The sequence below is a fragment of the Cinclus cinclus genome, chromosome 1 (genome assembly GCF_963662255.1).
Source record: "Cinclus cinclus chromosome 1, bCinCin1.1, whole genome shotgun sequence".
Lineage (NCBI taxonomy): Eukaryota > Metazoa > Chordata > Aves > Passeriformes > Cinclidae > Cinclus > Cinclus cinclus.
The window spans coordinates 105,509,618-105,526,367 of NC_085046.1; the positions used below are offsets into that span (position 1 = coordinate 105,509,618).

Genomic DNA, 16,750 nt, shown 5'->3' on the forward strand with positions numbered 1-16,750 from the left:
GTCTAAGCCAAGAAAGCAATGGGATTTTCAGCCAGGAATCTCACTGTCACTTTTGCCTGAGCCAGCAGCATGCAAAGAAGACACTACTTCAGTATACAATATAACCAAGTGGCAAGTTCCAGAAAACCAAACATATTGTTGTTCTAGTTATGATATACATATAAAAATTTTAAACAGACTTTTTAATTCCAGAATCCTGTTCCATTAAGAGAGACATAATGGATGAATACAGAAGAATAAGGGAGAGACATTTACTTCAGAAGGCACCCATGGCAGGACTCCTTTATAAATTTCCTGCAATTAAATAGCTCCCAGCAGAATATTTTCTAGCACTTGCATGCTAAACAGCAGTGAGAGAGGAATTAAGAGGTATACAAATTGAAGCACATGTTTTGGCAGAGGCTTTAAGATTGCAGCAATGTGAAAAGCATGAGTTCATTTTATTTCTCTTGGTTGGTTTGCCCCTGGAATTACAGTAGATGAAATTCTCATGTGAAATGCTATATGTGAAGAGAGGTGCAGTGAGCATAACCAGGCTAAGAGCCCCAGAAGACCTGCAGTTGTGGCCTCTCCATTTCATGAGAAGCAGAAAAAAGAGAATTTCTGCTTTAATAAGAACATCAGTACTTTCCCAGCTATTAAGATGGATATCATCAATTACTTTTGCACTGACATGAAGAGGGATCTAGTCTATCCATTCTCTTCAAGACACCATGGGGAGCAAAGAAGTAAAAACACAGACACAAAATATAAAATCCAAGATTACAGGAGTCATTCTGAATAGCAGGAGGGATTCTGAACAGACCCTATGTATTTGGGGGGAAGACTAAACCTGCTGGAGTATAAATACACTTGGTACACAGAGCCCACAGATAAGAGATGCTTTCAGACACTTCTGCAAAGCTGCTTTCGCAATGTCTGGCAGCCAGCATTAAACACAGGATGACCTGGGGCATACACATCTAAAGTTAACAAACAAGGAACCAAAGCAGCTGTCAGAGGATGCTTTTATGTATTAGGGAATCTCCAACACTGTTCAGATAAATTATAGTTACATAATAGTGCCTGGGATGTTTATACAGAAAATAGTTGCATACTCCTGATCCAATTATTCTATATTTCCTTCCAACCCATGCATAGGAAAATCAGTGTAAACCTCAATGGTACTTAATTTCAGTTATTCAATTTCCTTTCTTCAGGTGAGGGAGGAAGAAAAAGAGAATTCAAAATCCACTGACCTTCCCATCTTTTCTTCCTGTTTATAACAAGCTGCTTTAATAGGTTCCTACTGGAAACAAGCTGAATTCCATACTACAAGTTAATTAGGATAACACTAAACATGATATGGGAATATGAATTCATAAGTAACCAGTACCTTGCTGGATTTTTCCATTCTATTAATGATTTAAATTATTTCTGCTGCTTAACTTTTAGAGACCCTAACAGGCTTCATCACCAGATATAGATTGGCAACCTTAATCAAAACTAGCTCACTGACAGCACTGTTAGAGCTCATTAGCATTCTCACCAGATGCTTCTGTCTGGATATATGAGCATCTCCAGTTTTTTTCTTTCCAGTACAAGACCCATGATACTAGCACAGCTTTCAAATTAAAACAAGAAATCTCAGAACAGCTCCAAATCCTTGCTCTTCTGGGGATTAAATCTGTGCAAGGTTATGACAAAGCATTTCATATTTTTTGGACTTCTTAAAAACTCTTTTTTTTAAATACAGACCACTTCACTGATATTTTTTTTTTTTGTAATTTTTCAGGAATTTATAGAGATACAACTAACACATACACTATCTACTTTCACAGAAAAAGTGCAGAGAGCATTTATCACTATAATTATCACACAGGACTTTATACACAGATGAAACCTGTGTTTCATCTGTCTCTGTACAAAGCAATGCTCTGACATGAAAGCTGTCAGAAATCATTACAGGGAAGAATTTAAAAACCTCATGCATTGATTAAGTTGCCACAGCCAAAGAAAATTCATAACAACAAGTTACAACCCAGCTCCAGTTTTTAAGTGAATGAAGAATTAGAGGGCAGGGAGGCCAAATATGTGGGCTTCACAAAGAATGTGTCCTTGGACATGCAAAGCAGAGCCGATCAGATCTCATGGTTAATTTATTGGAAATGAAGCTGTGACAACAATCTCAGCCCCAGCTCATCAGTCCCATATAGGTACAAAGCATCCAAATGGAAAACAGATTTTCCGATTCCCTGCACCTCCCTAGAGGCCTGTGCTGCTGTCTGAGGACTACAGCATTCTCCTTTCTTGGCTCATTTGCAAGATAAACATATTCTGGCCTCAAACGCTGCTCCTTTCCAACTGCTGGTGAAAACTCCAGTCAGTCTGAGAGATTAAGAGGAAGATCTAGTGCACTACTCAATCCAAGAAAAATGCTCATATGGGAACGCAAAGTTGTTGTTGTGACCAGAGGTGGTTTTTTCCCCCCACTGGATCCCATTCTGCACGTCCAGATACAAATACTTTCTATCTTTATTCTTTATCCACATTAACTTCCTTCTTTTTTTTTTTTTTAAGGGAGCCAGACACTTAAACAGATTTTTACAGTGCTAGTTAAATGCTGCTTTTCTGCACTTACAATGATTTAAGATGTGACTGACACAGCCCTCATACCTGGGCAATGTTGAGCTGGATCAGTACATAGTTTTAACATTTTCAAACACCTGCAGGAAGCAGTATTAATGACCAAAAAGATGGAAATCAAATCTTAACTATTCAGTACATAAATCTATAGTTCCTTATAGATACAAGTTTCCTTGGGAGAGTTTTTTGGGAGCTGGTAGATCAGCCCCTACTCTTAAGGCAAGCTCCAGTTCAGCTCTTGTTTTCTGTCTGTCTGTCTCTGCTTTGATCCGTGTTCTAAACTGATGGTATGGTGCTTCCAAACTTTTCAAGCATTCACTGACTTCTAACCCCAAATCAGCTGCATTTCAGCACTTGGAGCAGCAGTTCCTCCATGCTCCTCATGCATCCTTAGATGAGTATGGTGGAACTCAAAAATAAGTCACATAGCAAGCTTTAAAACACTAGTGGAAGACATTAGAAACACTTTTAGCGTTGATAAAATTATTAGTGCTACAGATGAATCTGATGTCTTCATCATTATTTCCCTCTTCAAACTTAAGATAAGAAGTATAATTTGACCACTGGGTTAGAAGCTACAACAGGAACAGAACTAATTGCTCTGTGACAAAAACCTTCCAAGCAAGATAATTAAACCATGTACATTAAAAAGCACACACTTTTAAGGCTAAAATCAGATTAAATCCTCCCAGTGACACAGGGACAAGTTTTTAGTTGCTATGAAGGCACATCATTTCGTTGACAACAGTGGCTAGAATAAACTTTGTATCATTTATGTCTAGATATGGCCAAACCCTCACAAATCTAGAAATCCTTGAACTCTGGGAAAACTTTGATCTAGTCCAGACTTAATGGCTCTGATCCACTTCAGCTGGGACGGACCCAAATCTGCTTAAAATATATTTCACAACACATCTTTGCCTGCATTTTTTTCCAGTAGGTCATAAATACCACATGTAGAACCATTTACCCTCATTCACAACACCTACTAACAGAGCCAGTTATTCCAATCTCCAAGACAGAAAGTTAAACAAAATCAAAACAAAGCAACAACAACAAACAAACACACAAACAACCAAAAACAACAACAAAAAATACTCAAGAGCAAGTTTTAGATCAGTTTACTTTGCTACCAAGGAGCAAGAAGAAAGCTAATGTACTAAAATCTGCACAGTCAGAAAGTTTGGAAGAAACTCAAACTAGTGAGAAACACCACTTGACTTGCACAGCGAGAGACAGCTTGCAAAGCACAAAGTCATATCACTCCACTGTTGTTATCCCTGGAAAAAAACCAGACTCATTTGACTACAGTTTCAAAAGAAGCATTCTATGCAAATCTATGGTTTGGAGGGGGGGGGGGGGGGGTGATAATGTAACAGCTTCATTTACTGTGGTAGGAAAGGTGAGATCACAAACCACATCGGAAGGTTGTGGTTTTCAGATGACCTAGCTGAAAATGATGAAACAAAGTAAAATCTAACCAGGGCAAAGGAGTCTGACAAGCTCTTTTGACTGCATTGATTACTGATAGTTGAAAAACTGAGTAGTTAATAGCTTAAATCAAGCACAGCCAGACCCTAGATCAACAGATCATAGCATAATTCCAGAAGGAATGGACCTCAGGAGGTCAGACTGAGTTGCTTAGGGCTTTATCCAGTTGGGTCTTGTAAACCTTCAAAGACGGAAACAGCACAGCCTTCCTGGGCAACCTCTGCCCTTGCTTGACTTGTCCTTGGGGTGAAAAAATTTTCCCTTGTATCTAATATGAACCTCCCTGTTTATTTTACACACCCCTACACAGCACTGTGAATAGCCTGGATCTGTCTTCTGGATGATTTCTCCATAGCTACTGAGTGGCTGCTGTTTCTTAAGTGCTCCCAAAGATGTCCCTCTTTCAGGGTGAACAAGCCTGGTGGTCCAGCAATCACTCCCCAGAGTGCAAGTGATCCAGTCCCCTGACTTTCCTGGCAACCCTTTGCCAAACTCACTCCAGTTTATCAATATCTTCCCTGTATTGAGGTGCCTAAAACAAGGCTCCCTATTCCAGATGTCGATTAAAAAATGCTGAGGAGAGGGTCATGAACACTTCTACTAATTTACTGTCTATCCTAAGTACATTCCAGGATACTTAGGGGTTTTTCAGCTGCTAGGGCACACTGCTGCTTCATGTACTGCTTGCTGCCTACTAAAATCTCAGGGTTTTTTCCAAAGAGTTGCCTCCCAACTGTGCAGTCCTCAGGCTCTATTATTGCCTCTGACTTTTCCTTCCCATGTGCAGGGCTTCACATCTGCCCTTGATGAATTTTCTAAGACTTCTGCTGGCCCATTCCTCCAGCTTGTCCAGATCCCTCTGGAAGGCAACCCTATCCTCCAGTGTTGTCAACAGGTCCTCCCAGTTTGGTGTCCCTTGGAAATGTGAGTGTACTCTTGTACTTCTCATTCTTCAATAAAGATACTAAATAGGAAAGAACCCAGGACAGACCCCTGTGCCACTCCACTTGTCACAAGACTCCAGTTAGAGTAGGAACCATTAACCTCTACCTTCTGAACCTGATCCTCCAATCATTTTTTTACCCATCTAGTTGTCTGCCCATCCAGACTGTAGTACTCTAATTTCTATACAATAATATTGTGGGACATAGCACCAAAAACCCTGGTAATGTCAAGACAGATGACATCCTCAGTTCTCTCCTACAACAAAAACAATGAGAGTTCTGGTATTGAACTTCAGGGAATTAGCTGTAACTCCTGGCTCAGGAAAGACACACTGTAAACAATGGCTGGTGCACACACTCACAGAAGGAGTATTCTCCTTTGGAAAGTATAGGTTTGTATTACTGGGATTCAGTAGTCCAAATCCCTAGCTGCAATAATCATTCCAGTTCCGTTAGACTCAGTTTATACACAGTATTTAATCTCAGATAATGATCCTGGGATATTACACATTTGATATTTGTTGCCTTAGGTCTATATGCAGGTTGCACAGACGGGACCAAGGAAGCATCAAGGAATAGCAAGAGAAGCTAGAGAGATGGAGGAATTCCTCAGTTCTCCTGTGAGATGCACAGATCCACTGTGTTCCTGTGAGGGTCTTTCTCTTACCTTTGCAAGAAAACTCCAGGCTGCATATTGCCCTGAGGTTGTGCTGCTTTTTAGCTTCACTGTGTGCAACATCAGAAAGAATCCCAACAGTCCGCTGCAAGGGAGGGGACAAGCTTGTTAATAAAATCTCTTAATTTCAACTAAACAACCTCTTACAGGCATCTTGGTTTTCCTAATGAAGAACTGCAGTGTTAATCCCATTTGTAAAAAGAAAGCTGGTGGTCAAGAAGCTTACATTATGTCCAGTACATCTAGGGTTTTGTTCAGTCAGTGACTAGAATCTGAATAAAGTAAGTCTGGCACTCATATGGCTGGTCTCTAATGCACTTGCATAATCAGAAAAGCAGAGATTATTGAAAACATGAGGTGAAATATTAACTTCAGGCATTGAAATGGCTCTGAATAACAGCAATGCTAATTTCAGTAGGAACCACACATATTTGGCAACTAACTCACTTCAACCTCCACAGAGCCTTGAACTGAAAAAATAACCACTGGAAAGTTTCTGCCTGAAGCTTTCAAGCTGTTCAAACTTCATGAAGCCTAAATTCCAATTAGGAAGTCAAATACATCTTTACTGTACAACAAATAGATGGCTCAGTAGTGCTGAGAACAGGATACTCCAAAGTTTTCTGCCAACAGTTAAGAGAATTTTGATTCTCAGTTCTTATAGGACAGCAATCCCAGCACTCCTGTAGCTAAGACTATCCTTAAGGAAATTCTGTTCCACATCTCACCAGACTTCATGGAGTTTATGAGGTTTGGCTTTGGATTTTATTTCATTTGTGACATATGTACAACACACTGATTGTGAACCAGTGGAACAGTGTAAATCAGCAAGCAGGAAACTTCAAATTCTGTAAGGCACAAATTACTGTGAGGCATAAGAGATTACAGCGTGCTGTGGGAAGCTGCATGGGAAAGGAGACAGGATCAACACAGCAGACAGGTGGTGAAGCAAAAATGCCTTGGTATTCACAGAGGGTATGCTGTTCTGGACAGTGATTGCATGCAGTTGGAGCCCTCTCTACAGCAGCAGGAAGGGTGGAAAATGTGGCTCCTCAGGTGAGAAATTCTGTGCTGGGCTCCAGTATATCAACCGAGTGCGGCTCCCAGCACAACAGATGTGGGCAAGTTCCATCTCAGCTGCATGTCCATACAGGCACCAAAGAGCAGGGTAAGATAACTCCCCAGGAGTAGAAGGCATTAGGAATTTTTGCATTGAGCCATAACACAAGATCCTTTGGGATTTGTGTGAAGTCTGAAGCCAAGGAAGAAGATGCTGGCTGCTTTGATGACAAAGGATAGGCCTAAACTCAGCAACTTGTTGCAGACAATGGGGCGCTGAGCAGTACAGCATTCCACTCTGAGAAATGAGTGAGTACAATGAACCAACATTGCCCATACTTTTAAGAGTCCAGCAGCTTAAGTTTATTCTAGATCTTCTGCCCTGCTCTGAAGGGCTTTCAGCCTCTTAGATTTGAAGATATTTAGTGCAACTCAAGACATTAAAAAGTGAAACAGTGAATTATAATATCTAAAATATTGATGCCTCAATTAACACCAATTTATTTCATTAAATAAATGGAACACTTTGCACCTTACTTCTGATGCTCCAGACGTTCTGCAGAGGCAGTAGATTTAGTTGCATGAATTGCCCTTACCTTACATTGCACAGATTTTCCTCTAAATCCCACATATCTACAAGGACACTAGATTATAAAATGTAGGAGGGCAACTGAGATGTTTTTTCTCCATCTAACCATTCCCTTCCCCTTCCTGTACTGTACAGTGCTATCTACTGCACATGTACTGAAGGTGGGCCAATGGAAACAGAAGTGGGAAGCTACCACAGAGGTAAAGTTCTAATGAAGGGAATAGAAGAATATCTGGGTTAGACAGATATCCATTAGTGTCTGCAGTTAGACCTCACCTTCAAGAAAAATAGATTTCACCTACCTAGAGAATACCTAATTGCAAGTTACTTGTAGTGTGGCTAGACCACACTTGGAAAAATATAACAAAAACCTATGCACACTGGAAATTGTTTAACAATCATTTTCAATATCCCCTTTCAACAGAAAATCCAGATACAAGTCAGGAAACCCCAGTCAGGAAATATTTTTGCCATTAGTTAGCATAAAAATGTTTTTTTTTTCCCCCTCTTACAAAATACTTTAGTTTGGTAAAAGACTGGGGGGGAAGACAAGAATTTTTTAAAAAATTAAGACCTATGGGAAACATATTTATATTGTCCTATGAGAATTACGCCAGTATGCAGTGAAACTTTTGCTACTGAAAATAATGCAAGGCTTGATAAAGCTTTTCCTTTTTACCCAAAATGGCATTCTGCCAAATAACAACACTGTACAGGCAAATAAATCCATGTACACCCATATACTGCTGAAGACTAATACTTAGTAATTGCTATGAACAGCAAGTTTGAGCTAATCTAACTTCAGAAGCATTTGAGACATGCTATGTATCAAAGCCTTGCTACGTTGGGTGAACATTATTTTACTGGCGACTGGGAACTGGCAATCAGAATGCACTCACTCAAGGAAACACGTATACTTTCAGCACATTTGAATCTCAGGCCACCAAATGCATATCCACAGACATGCAAAGATTTATTCTTTGTAATTCTACTGGCTTACGGCAGTAGAAACTAGTATAAGTAAAGCTTTACATGCTACAAATTTTATAACTGAGAGTATAGGCTGGAAGTCTATTGAATATCCTATTTTGAAAAAAATTTACACGACCTGTTACAGAGAGGTTACCTGGCACAGCAGCTGCTATGAAACCTATAGAAGTACAGGAATGGAAAATCCAAGGCACTGAAGAGATCACCTGAGGGACAAAGCAATACACTCAGTAGGTGGGAAAAAAAAATTACCCACTGTTACAAGCAATGCAACAGCAATTACATGAACATTACTAGTTGAACATTCCTTTGAGCCTTTACAGCTGGCTGACTTTTCATTTGCGATGCTTTCCACATTTCTGATGTGTTTAATGATTTCTGGCTGACCTTGCTTCTAGCCAGATCTTGCCTTTGGTTGAAAAAGGGAAAAGGGATACCTAAGAGTATTCTTTGCTATTATTCAGAAGATCCTGCTTAAGCAACACTTGCCAGTGGACAGACATGCATCATATCCACTTCTTTTATTGCACAGCATGTGATAGCTCCTACTGAAACAACAGGAAACACAGACATATGGTGGCTGCTTCCCCCTCTGGCATTTGAACTCTGTAACACAGAGCATGTTGAGAGGTTTAAATAGCTCTCCTAGGTCTAAGTAGAGCTCTCAAATAGTTGCATTTCCAGGAACCTGGGCCCTGGTTGTTCTTGGTGGCCATTTCAGGGGTTCTCTGGGCTTCAGGCTCTACAGATTTGCAAGAAGCTCCATCTTTCACATTTTGAAATGCAGGACTGTTTGGCTTAACATGCATGTCTCTCCTGGTGGGGTTTTCCTATATACACAATCTGCACCACCAGGAAAAAGCAGGAATTTATGTTTCTTTAAATGCTTCCTTCTTTGTTTTTCTGGCTGAACAAATGTCTAATGAAAGCAACAAATAAATCATCTTCATGCTCTTAATTATGAACACACCAGAAGGTAGGAATATTAGCCATCATAAAATATTAAATTTCTCCATTTCTACCACCTGATGTGTCGCTACTTCAAATCCTGCCATGGGCCAAAGCAAAGGGATCTATGTTATGAAAGCAACAAAACAAAAACTCTGCATAGCAGAGAGGACAATGCAGGGAAGGAAACCCATTTCTATATGGACTGCTGGGATGTTGCTCTGAAGAGGACATGTTGACTTAGAGAATCCTTGTTCTTTACCATGAACCACCTCATAAACTGTTCTTTGTTGTCCGTCCCATATCGCTTCTTTGCAAAGGACAGCTAAGAATGGTATTGGGAAATATCATGCAGCTTACATCAAGCTATATCCCCTTCTCTCCTCTTCCTACATGATAACATAATATTGGTCATATTCAGGGCAGAAGTCCTAATGGTTCTAAAAACATGCATAGAAAGCCAGAGCAACATGGAAATCTAAAAAAGGAAGAACTCAGTTCACTTTACCTGCTGGATGGGATGCAGAGGCCAACAGCACTACACTAAAAAAAAAAAAAAATAATTTGATACTACAGAATCTATGACATGGGCTGAAGACTATAAATTGACAAATTTGTGTTTGTTTTTTCATGGTGAAACTTATTCCAGTTAAGTAGAATAACCAAGACACAAGTATCAATTAAAAGAAAACAAAAGTTGTTTGGAAAGGAATGTCTGGGGTCACATAATAAAATTTCTGACTTGAAGCAGGACTATCACAAATATTTGATCATGCCCTCTGGTTCTGTCTCAGAAAGGCATGTCTCAAAAACCTACCAGCATAGAGATCCCACACCTCTCTGTGTAACTAGTCTCACAGCCACTCCACCCTTCTAGTGAAGAAGCTTTTCCTTCTGTTCCATTTTTAAACCATCAAAGTTGCAATGTACAGTTGTTGCTCCATCTTATGCTGAATATTGCATAAGTTTAAAAACACATGAAAATAAAACCAAGTACCAGCCCAAATAGTTCATACTTTTCAGATACAAGTAAACAAGAAAACCAGCTGTTACCAGTTCTTTATATGAAGTATTATCACTTAAGTTTTCTGAGGTCTTACAAAGACCTCACCCTTTGTAATTTGCAGTATAAGTTCTACAGAGCCCTTTTTGGTGTTACTGATTCTTCTTGTAGATTTTTCCTTTTTTTTTCTTCTTTTTTTTTTTTTTTTAATTTTACATTCCAAATAGCTTCCAGGGTTAGAAGGCTACAGAAACATTCTGGGGTGCTGTGAGAAGCGATATGCATGTAGAGCTACAGCTTCTTCCAGCTATCAACAACCTACATCCATGACAAACACTAAGGACAAGTGGGAGAAGAAGAAAATAGCATCTTAGAAGTTTGCTTCTTGATGAGCAACAAGCACTGCACTTACAGAGGTAAAAAGGCATTCATTAATGTTATGACCACTCAAGCATTCCAGGCCAACTCCCTTTTCCAGTGTTAACACAGCTACCATTTCCAAACCTGTTCACTCACAGCTGATCCCAGCTCTCTATACAACCAAGCTTCCATGCTTGGCCACCTACCCTTGGCAAGCTTTTGTGAAATCCAGCATCATTCACAGAGTCACCTGCAGCAGAAGGAACCATAAAGAGCGTGCAAATCCCATGGCCAAGGAAGCCCTGGGGGGAAGCTTGTCACTAAAATCAGCTGTGGAACACAACAGGCTGAAGGAGCAAAGTGTTTATGAGGGAAAGACAGACAGGTGTTTTAGGCTTCCCATTTTGTAAGTCTTTGAAAGGCATCACATGGTACAGTATGTCCAAATTCTCAATATTTAAAAGATGCTTTTAAAAGACATTATTGCCACAAAGGTATTAAACAAGGCAAAGCAGATCACTTACAATAGGTAATTTGCCCTACTCCTCCTCCCCACACATGGGTGCTCTCCCTGTAAAGGGATGCCAAGAGTAATTCACAATAAATTCACAATAAAACAGTTAATAATATAATAATAATTCACAATAAAACAGTTCCTCAGTTTCCTGGTAAAGAAAGAAAAGGAAGCAAAGGTCTAATGCTTTTGACAGAATAACAGAGAAAACAGGAGACTGACAGGGCAAGTGAAACTGCATCAACAGTGATGAGAAGTAGGGCTAAACCATGTTTCTCCACTTTCCTGCTGAATTATTATATTTTAAACAAAAACCCACTGAGACTGGGAAATAGACAGAGAGAAACTTCCTTCTGCAACTAAGAGGAATTGATAAGCCTAACAGACACCCCAGGTTTTGGTCCAAAAGAAAACATCAGAAGAAAACAAAACCTTAAATGTGAGGTGCAGGGCAGGTTAAGGCAAATGGATTAGATGGCATTACAGCTGCTCTGTAGCTCTGCTCTGAATGAAGCATCAGTAAAAAAGACACGATGATGCTGTTAAACCAGATTAGGGATTCAGAGGTTTCTAGCAGGACAGCCTGGATATGAGGCTGCAGCAAAAACAAATTCCCCACACTGGATTTCTCTGCTCCTCTCTTTTCCCCCTGTACTCAATACTGAGGGATTGGTCACTCGTGGTTTCCTTTCTGGCTCAAAAGAGGTTTTGTCAGCAAGAACAGCAATTTATGCCTGCAAAGCTGCCCTCCCCTATTGCAGAAAATCGACTGCAGCATTTTTAGTTCACAAAAGTGACAGATTAGCAGCTCTTCCAGAAGCCAGATGTAGTTTTGCTGCATAGAGAAGAGCCTTTACCTCATACCTTTGTCAGTGCCATTTATCCACCATTTGAAATTCTCCTCACCAATGGCTGCTATGCCATCTGGGCATGACTTTGTGAACAAATTTCAGACAGGGACAGATATTGGGGTGTACTGAAACTTTATTGGAGGTTCTTCACAAGAAGTAAAAATTCTCTACTGCCTCAGCATAGGAGAAAGCCCAAGATGAGCTATAACCTGCTTCTAAGACATTTATGTCTCCCTCAACATGCCAGGCAGTCATTACTACCCCTCCCTTCATAGTAACATTTCTCCACCTGCTGAGGAGGAGAAATCTGGCTCCTCCTTTGATAAAAAAGCAGAGGAACAGAAAGGAATAAAAGAAAATGTAAGATTACAAGAAAAAACAAAACAAAACACTAGGAAGTAGAACATTAATGCAGAAGTCAGAGTACAGAGAAATACAAAACTGCAGCTTAAAAAAGGAAGTGGGATCAAGAGGATTGGAGGATTAGAGGCAGGATCTTGGAAGTACATTGACCCTCTTCACTTCCTCCCTGCCCCAGATGCTTAAACACAAGGGAGAGGGATGAATTGGATGGGGCTGGCCACAGAGAAGCAACATGACCCCTCCCTTCTCTGCATAGCACAGCTCTGCTTTCCCTCCTACACTTGTTCCTGGTCTGTCTCCCTTTTTAAAAGCCATTGAATAATCATGTTGGAAGTGATGAAGTGAGAAGAACACCAGACTTTCAAAATCAGCAAATATTTCTTCAGATCTGTTTGATTCTGGAAAGTTCCCATTCATGTACATTTACTTAGGGTGTTTTTTCTCCCAAACTGTTCCATATTTTAAAACAAGAAACAGTGCATGGTGTGTAAGGACAGCATATGTTAGGAGACTGCTCATTTCAGTTGCACTTCTGGCAGCATCCAACAGAGCCTTCTTTTTTATTTATTTATTTATTTATTTATTTGTACTCTAACATATTGATAGATTCTAACATCCAGGGATTTGTGGCAGATCTTTTCATCTGCTCTATGCAGGCTGTCTCTACACTCAGTAGAGTACAACTGTGCTTTCATACTGAGAAATACTTTGAACAGCCTCTATTACAATAATCCTATGTATTTTTTCTATGTATTAGGAAAAATTAATTCACTAAAATAATTTGGACTCAAGCATCAGGACAGGTTTTCCCAGGGCAGTGTCTGAGTCACCATCCTTAGAGGCATTTAAGAGACACGTGGTGCTTAGGGACAAGGTTCAGTGGTGGGCTTGGTAGTGCTTGGTTAATACTCTCAATGACCTCAAGTCTTCTCCAACCTAAAAGACTGAATGATTCGAAACACTATCTGGCTGTGCCCACATAGCTGCATGTCAGCTGTCTGATCTAGGTAAGAAATAAGGAGCTTTAAAGACCTATGGATAATAGTGTTAAGAGCAGAAAGTTGCACTGATACCACACTGGCAAGTTCCTTCATAAATCACAGGAACATACAATCATGCTTGTATAGACAAGGCCTTTAGTACCACCTTATACTGTCCTGTCCTGGGAACCTGTCATGGCCAGAACAGTCCTTGGGAAGGCCTGAAAAGAAGAAGCAGCATATACCTTAACACCTTCTAAATCACAAAATTCAGCACTTGGCACCCTCTGACAGAGACAATCCACGTCTCCAGTAATTCTGACCCAGAGCTGTATGAAGAATTAGTGCTCATTCAGAGAGGATTCCTTCAGTCAGTGATATTTTAAAGTAGTTCTGATTGTTTTCTACAGAAATGAAGTTTGTGCAGTAAAGCTGTGTGTACAGCTCCACACAGCTCTCAGACACACTGAACAGCTTCATCCAGATTTGGGAAGTGGCAGTGATCTCTAAGATAACTACATGTGCAGAGGTCTCACACAGAGACAAACCCTGCCAGTACCTCCTGCAGCAGAAGGATTTTAGCCCCATTAGACACTGAGGTGGCATGTCATGGCGCCACAGAGATGAGGAGAGAGCTTCTGCCAAATTTTACACCCTTTCAAATGACATTAGCTATTTTGACAAAACAAAATTCTAAAATAATTCAGATGTCACTTATCCCATTGTCCATGGCACTGCATGTTTTCCCTAGGCAAGACGAGATCCAAATGCTTCTCTAACACATCGAAATACATACACATACAGACTCATAGACATACAGATATATACAGACCCAAGCCAAAAAAATAAGCATCTAGTTTGCCACTTCCCTTAGGCCACCTGTTTTCCAGCAAGCTGCTTTGCACCATCATCTGGTGAGCTATGCTGACCTTTAAGCTTCTTCTTGGGGAAAAACTGTGGGAGCTTTGGTAACAAATTTTTGCTCTTAAGCAGATGCTGAAAATAGCCATCTTCCAATTTGCACAAATCCAATGTTGGATTGTTTGTTTGTTTGTTTGTTTTCTGTAAAAAGAACAGTTTTAAGATACATATACCACTGCAACTCACAGTTCCTTAGCTAGAAGTTTCTCCCTTTCAAAAGCTTTCAAATATATTATCATACTTTCCATGTAATGTGGGACTCCTGCTCTCTGCTGGACACAAGTTCACAGACTTCAAAGGAACAAGATTATGAACTAACAGAGAAGCAACCCAGCCCTGACTTTTCAAAGCTGAAAAATTAAGACTTTCTGCCAAAATCTGAATTTAAATGTTCGGATCTAGACGCAATTTTCAACTAAAGTGACAACTGAGAGATAGTCAGGCAGCTGCCAAACAAAAAAAATCAATTGATTTTACTGTTTGGTTCATGATTTCCCCTCAATACAGAGAAGTAGCTACATCTCATTCCAGACTTCATAGGTTATTTCTGCATGTGGCAGCATATTTGTAAATTCCATGACTAATTCTTCCAAAATCTCAATAAACACACCTACCTTCTTTGTGTAAAATTGATTTGCTTTGCTTTTCATAGTAGATGGAAAACAACAACTGACTTAAACAAGAGCCTACTTCAAGCAAACTGATATCCAGATATTGTCCATTAATGGGACCCTGGTGAATCATAAAAGCAAAAGCAGAGGCCTGCATTACTTATTTATGGAAATAGGAGATTTGATTGAACTAAAACAGAAAGAGATGCACAGTGTTATCTTACTGACAATGCTCACGAGATAATGGGAATTGAAGGAAAACAACTGTCCTGCACTGGCGTCCCTGATGTAGTCCTATCAAGGATCTTTCATATGGTCAGACAAGAGCATATATCCATCTAATCAAATAGACTGGCACAACTTCACTTTTGTTATACTTATTCCCAACTTCTGCTCCCTCTCTCATTCCTTCTGACCAGAAGGATTTTCTTTGAATTTATTATTCATATTTCACAGTGCTCCCAAATGACTTTAGGTATGAACTCAAGAAAAGAGGCCAACATATATTAGGTGTGATCAAGGATGGAAGATAACTGAATCAAGTCTCCAGATGCCTTATTTGAAATAAAGCCTCACAAAAACCCAGCAGAAGCCACGTACACTGAATGTCCTGGTTTGGGGCTCCTTGAAGAAAGGACTGGATTTTAAAAAGCAGGGGAATCTAGTCAGTGACTCAGACTCGTTCACTAGCTACAAAATAACAAGCCACTGGTATATCTCCAAATCAGAAAAACAACTGAAAGTCAGAATTACTCAATCCCACTAATGGTGCTCTGAACAATCAGTTACTGCTCATGTTCTTTGAACACAGTACTTTTGTAATCACTACCTCCTCATATGGCAATTTTGTACAAGTTTTATTTTCTGAAGTGGGTATTGCCAGGGAGTTACTCTGTAAATATTATTTCTGGAAGTGATAGATCAGTTGTGCACAAGATGATTTAAAAATTCATAATTAACACCTCGTTACCTTCTCGGGTATATATTGGCATGTCCATCTACAAGTGGAGCCAAAAAAATTCAGCTGCTAAACCATACAGTTTAGCACTGTTCTTTCAGTGAATCTCCTGCTAAATAAATACATTTAAGTAGTGGTAGCTGTTTCTTCAACAAGGAATGGTTGAAAATGAAAACATATACCACAATAAAACAGCTGTGGTGTATCAAAGACTTATTCATTTTACCTGAATACATAGTTGATGTACTGTTGGTCCAGATCACTAGGAGAGGACAGAAAGAAAAAAAGGTTTTATTTTTAGCAATGCACTTCATTTGGTGTAATAGATCAATATATTAAGCAGTAATATGCAGTAATGCTGTAATATTACATTATATTAATTTTACACTATATAATAAGGTTATATTGGGTAATACTAACATTATAGTTATATACATTATAAACATAATAGAGTAATAATTTTATCAACACTAATAAATTAATTATCAGTTAACCAACATATTAATTTGGACAGGATCCACACATTATTTCTGTTGTTACTGTCAGTAGAGTTTCATTTAAAGTGAAGATAAAGTGAGACTGATAAAAATTAAGACCCTTTAACCAGAGATAGAAAATGGTTTTTATATAAATAAGCTTATCCATGCATGTATATTATACATCTTATGCAGTGTCTATTTACGAATCTCGATCTATAAAGAAAACAGCACATTACAGATACTGTGAACATGAAATGCCACCTGATTCCAAGACTTCTATTGTGTAGTTGCATTTCTAACATGCACATGGGATTAGTGCAAAGTTTCAAGGTATTTAGGGTACTCAGCCATTCCCATCCTGTGGTAAGTCACCAGCTGCTGAACATTT

At 39.4% G+C, this 16,750-nt stretch overlaps 1 protein-coding gene across 1 annotated transcript in view; it reads right to left on the bottom strand.

Moving 5' to 3' along the window:
• The window catches only part of TMEM241 (transmembrane protein 241), a 55,397-nt gene that overhangs the window by 18,717 nt on the left and 19,930 nt on the right, over positions 1 to 16,750 (bottom strand). The window contains exons 10-13 of the mRNA XM_062501179.1: positions 16,110 to 16,145; positions 9,831 to 9,865; positions 8,511 to 8,580; positions 5,728 to 5,821 (exon numbers count right to left, since the gene is read on the bottom strand). Coding sequence (XP_062357163.1) covers positions 5,728 to 5,821; positions 8,511 to 8,580; positions 9,831 to 9,865; positions 16,110 to 16,145 — 235 coding nt within the window. The remainder of the gene's footprint in view (positions 1 to 5,727; positions 5,822 to 8,510; positions 8,581 to 9,830; positions 9,866 to 16,109; positions 16,146 to 16,750) is intronic.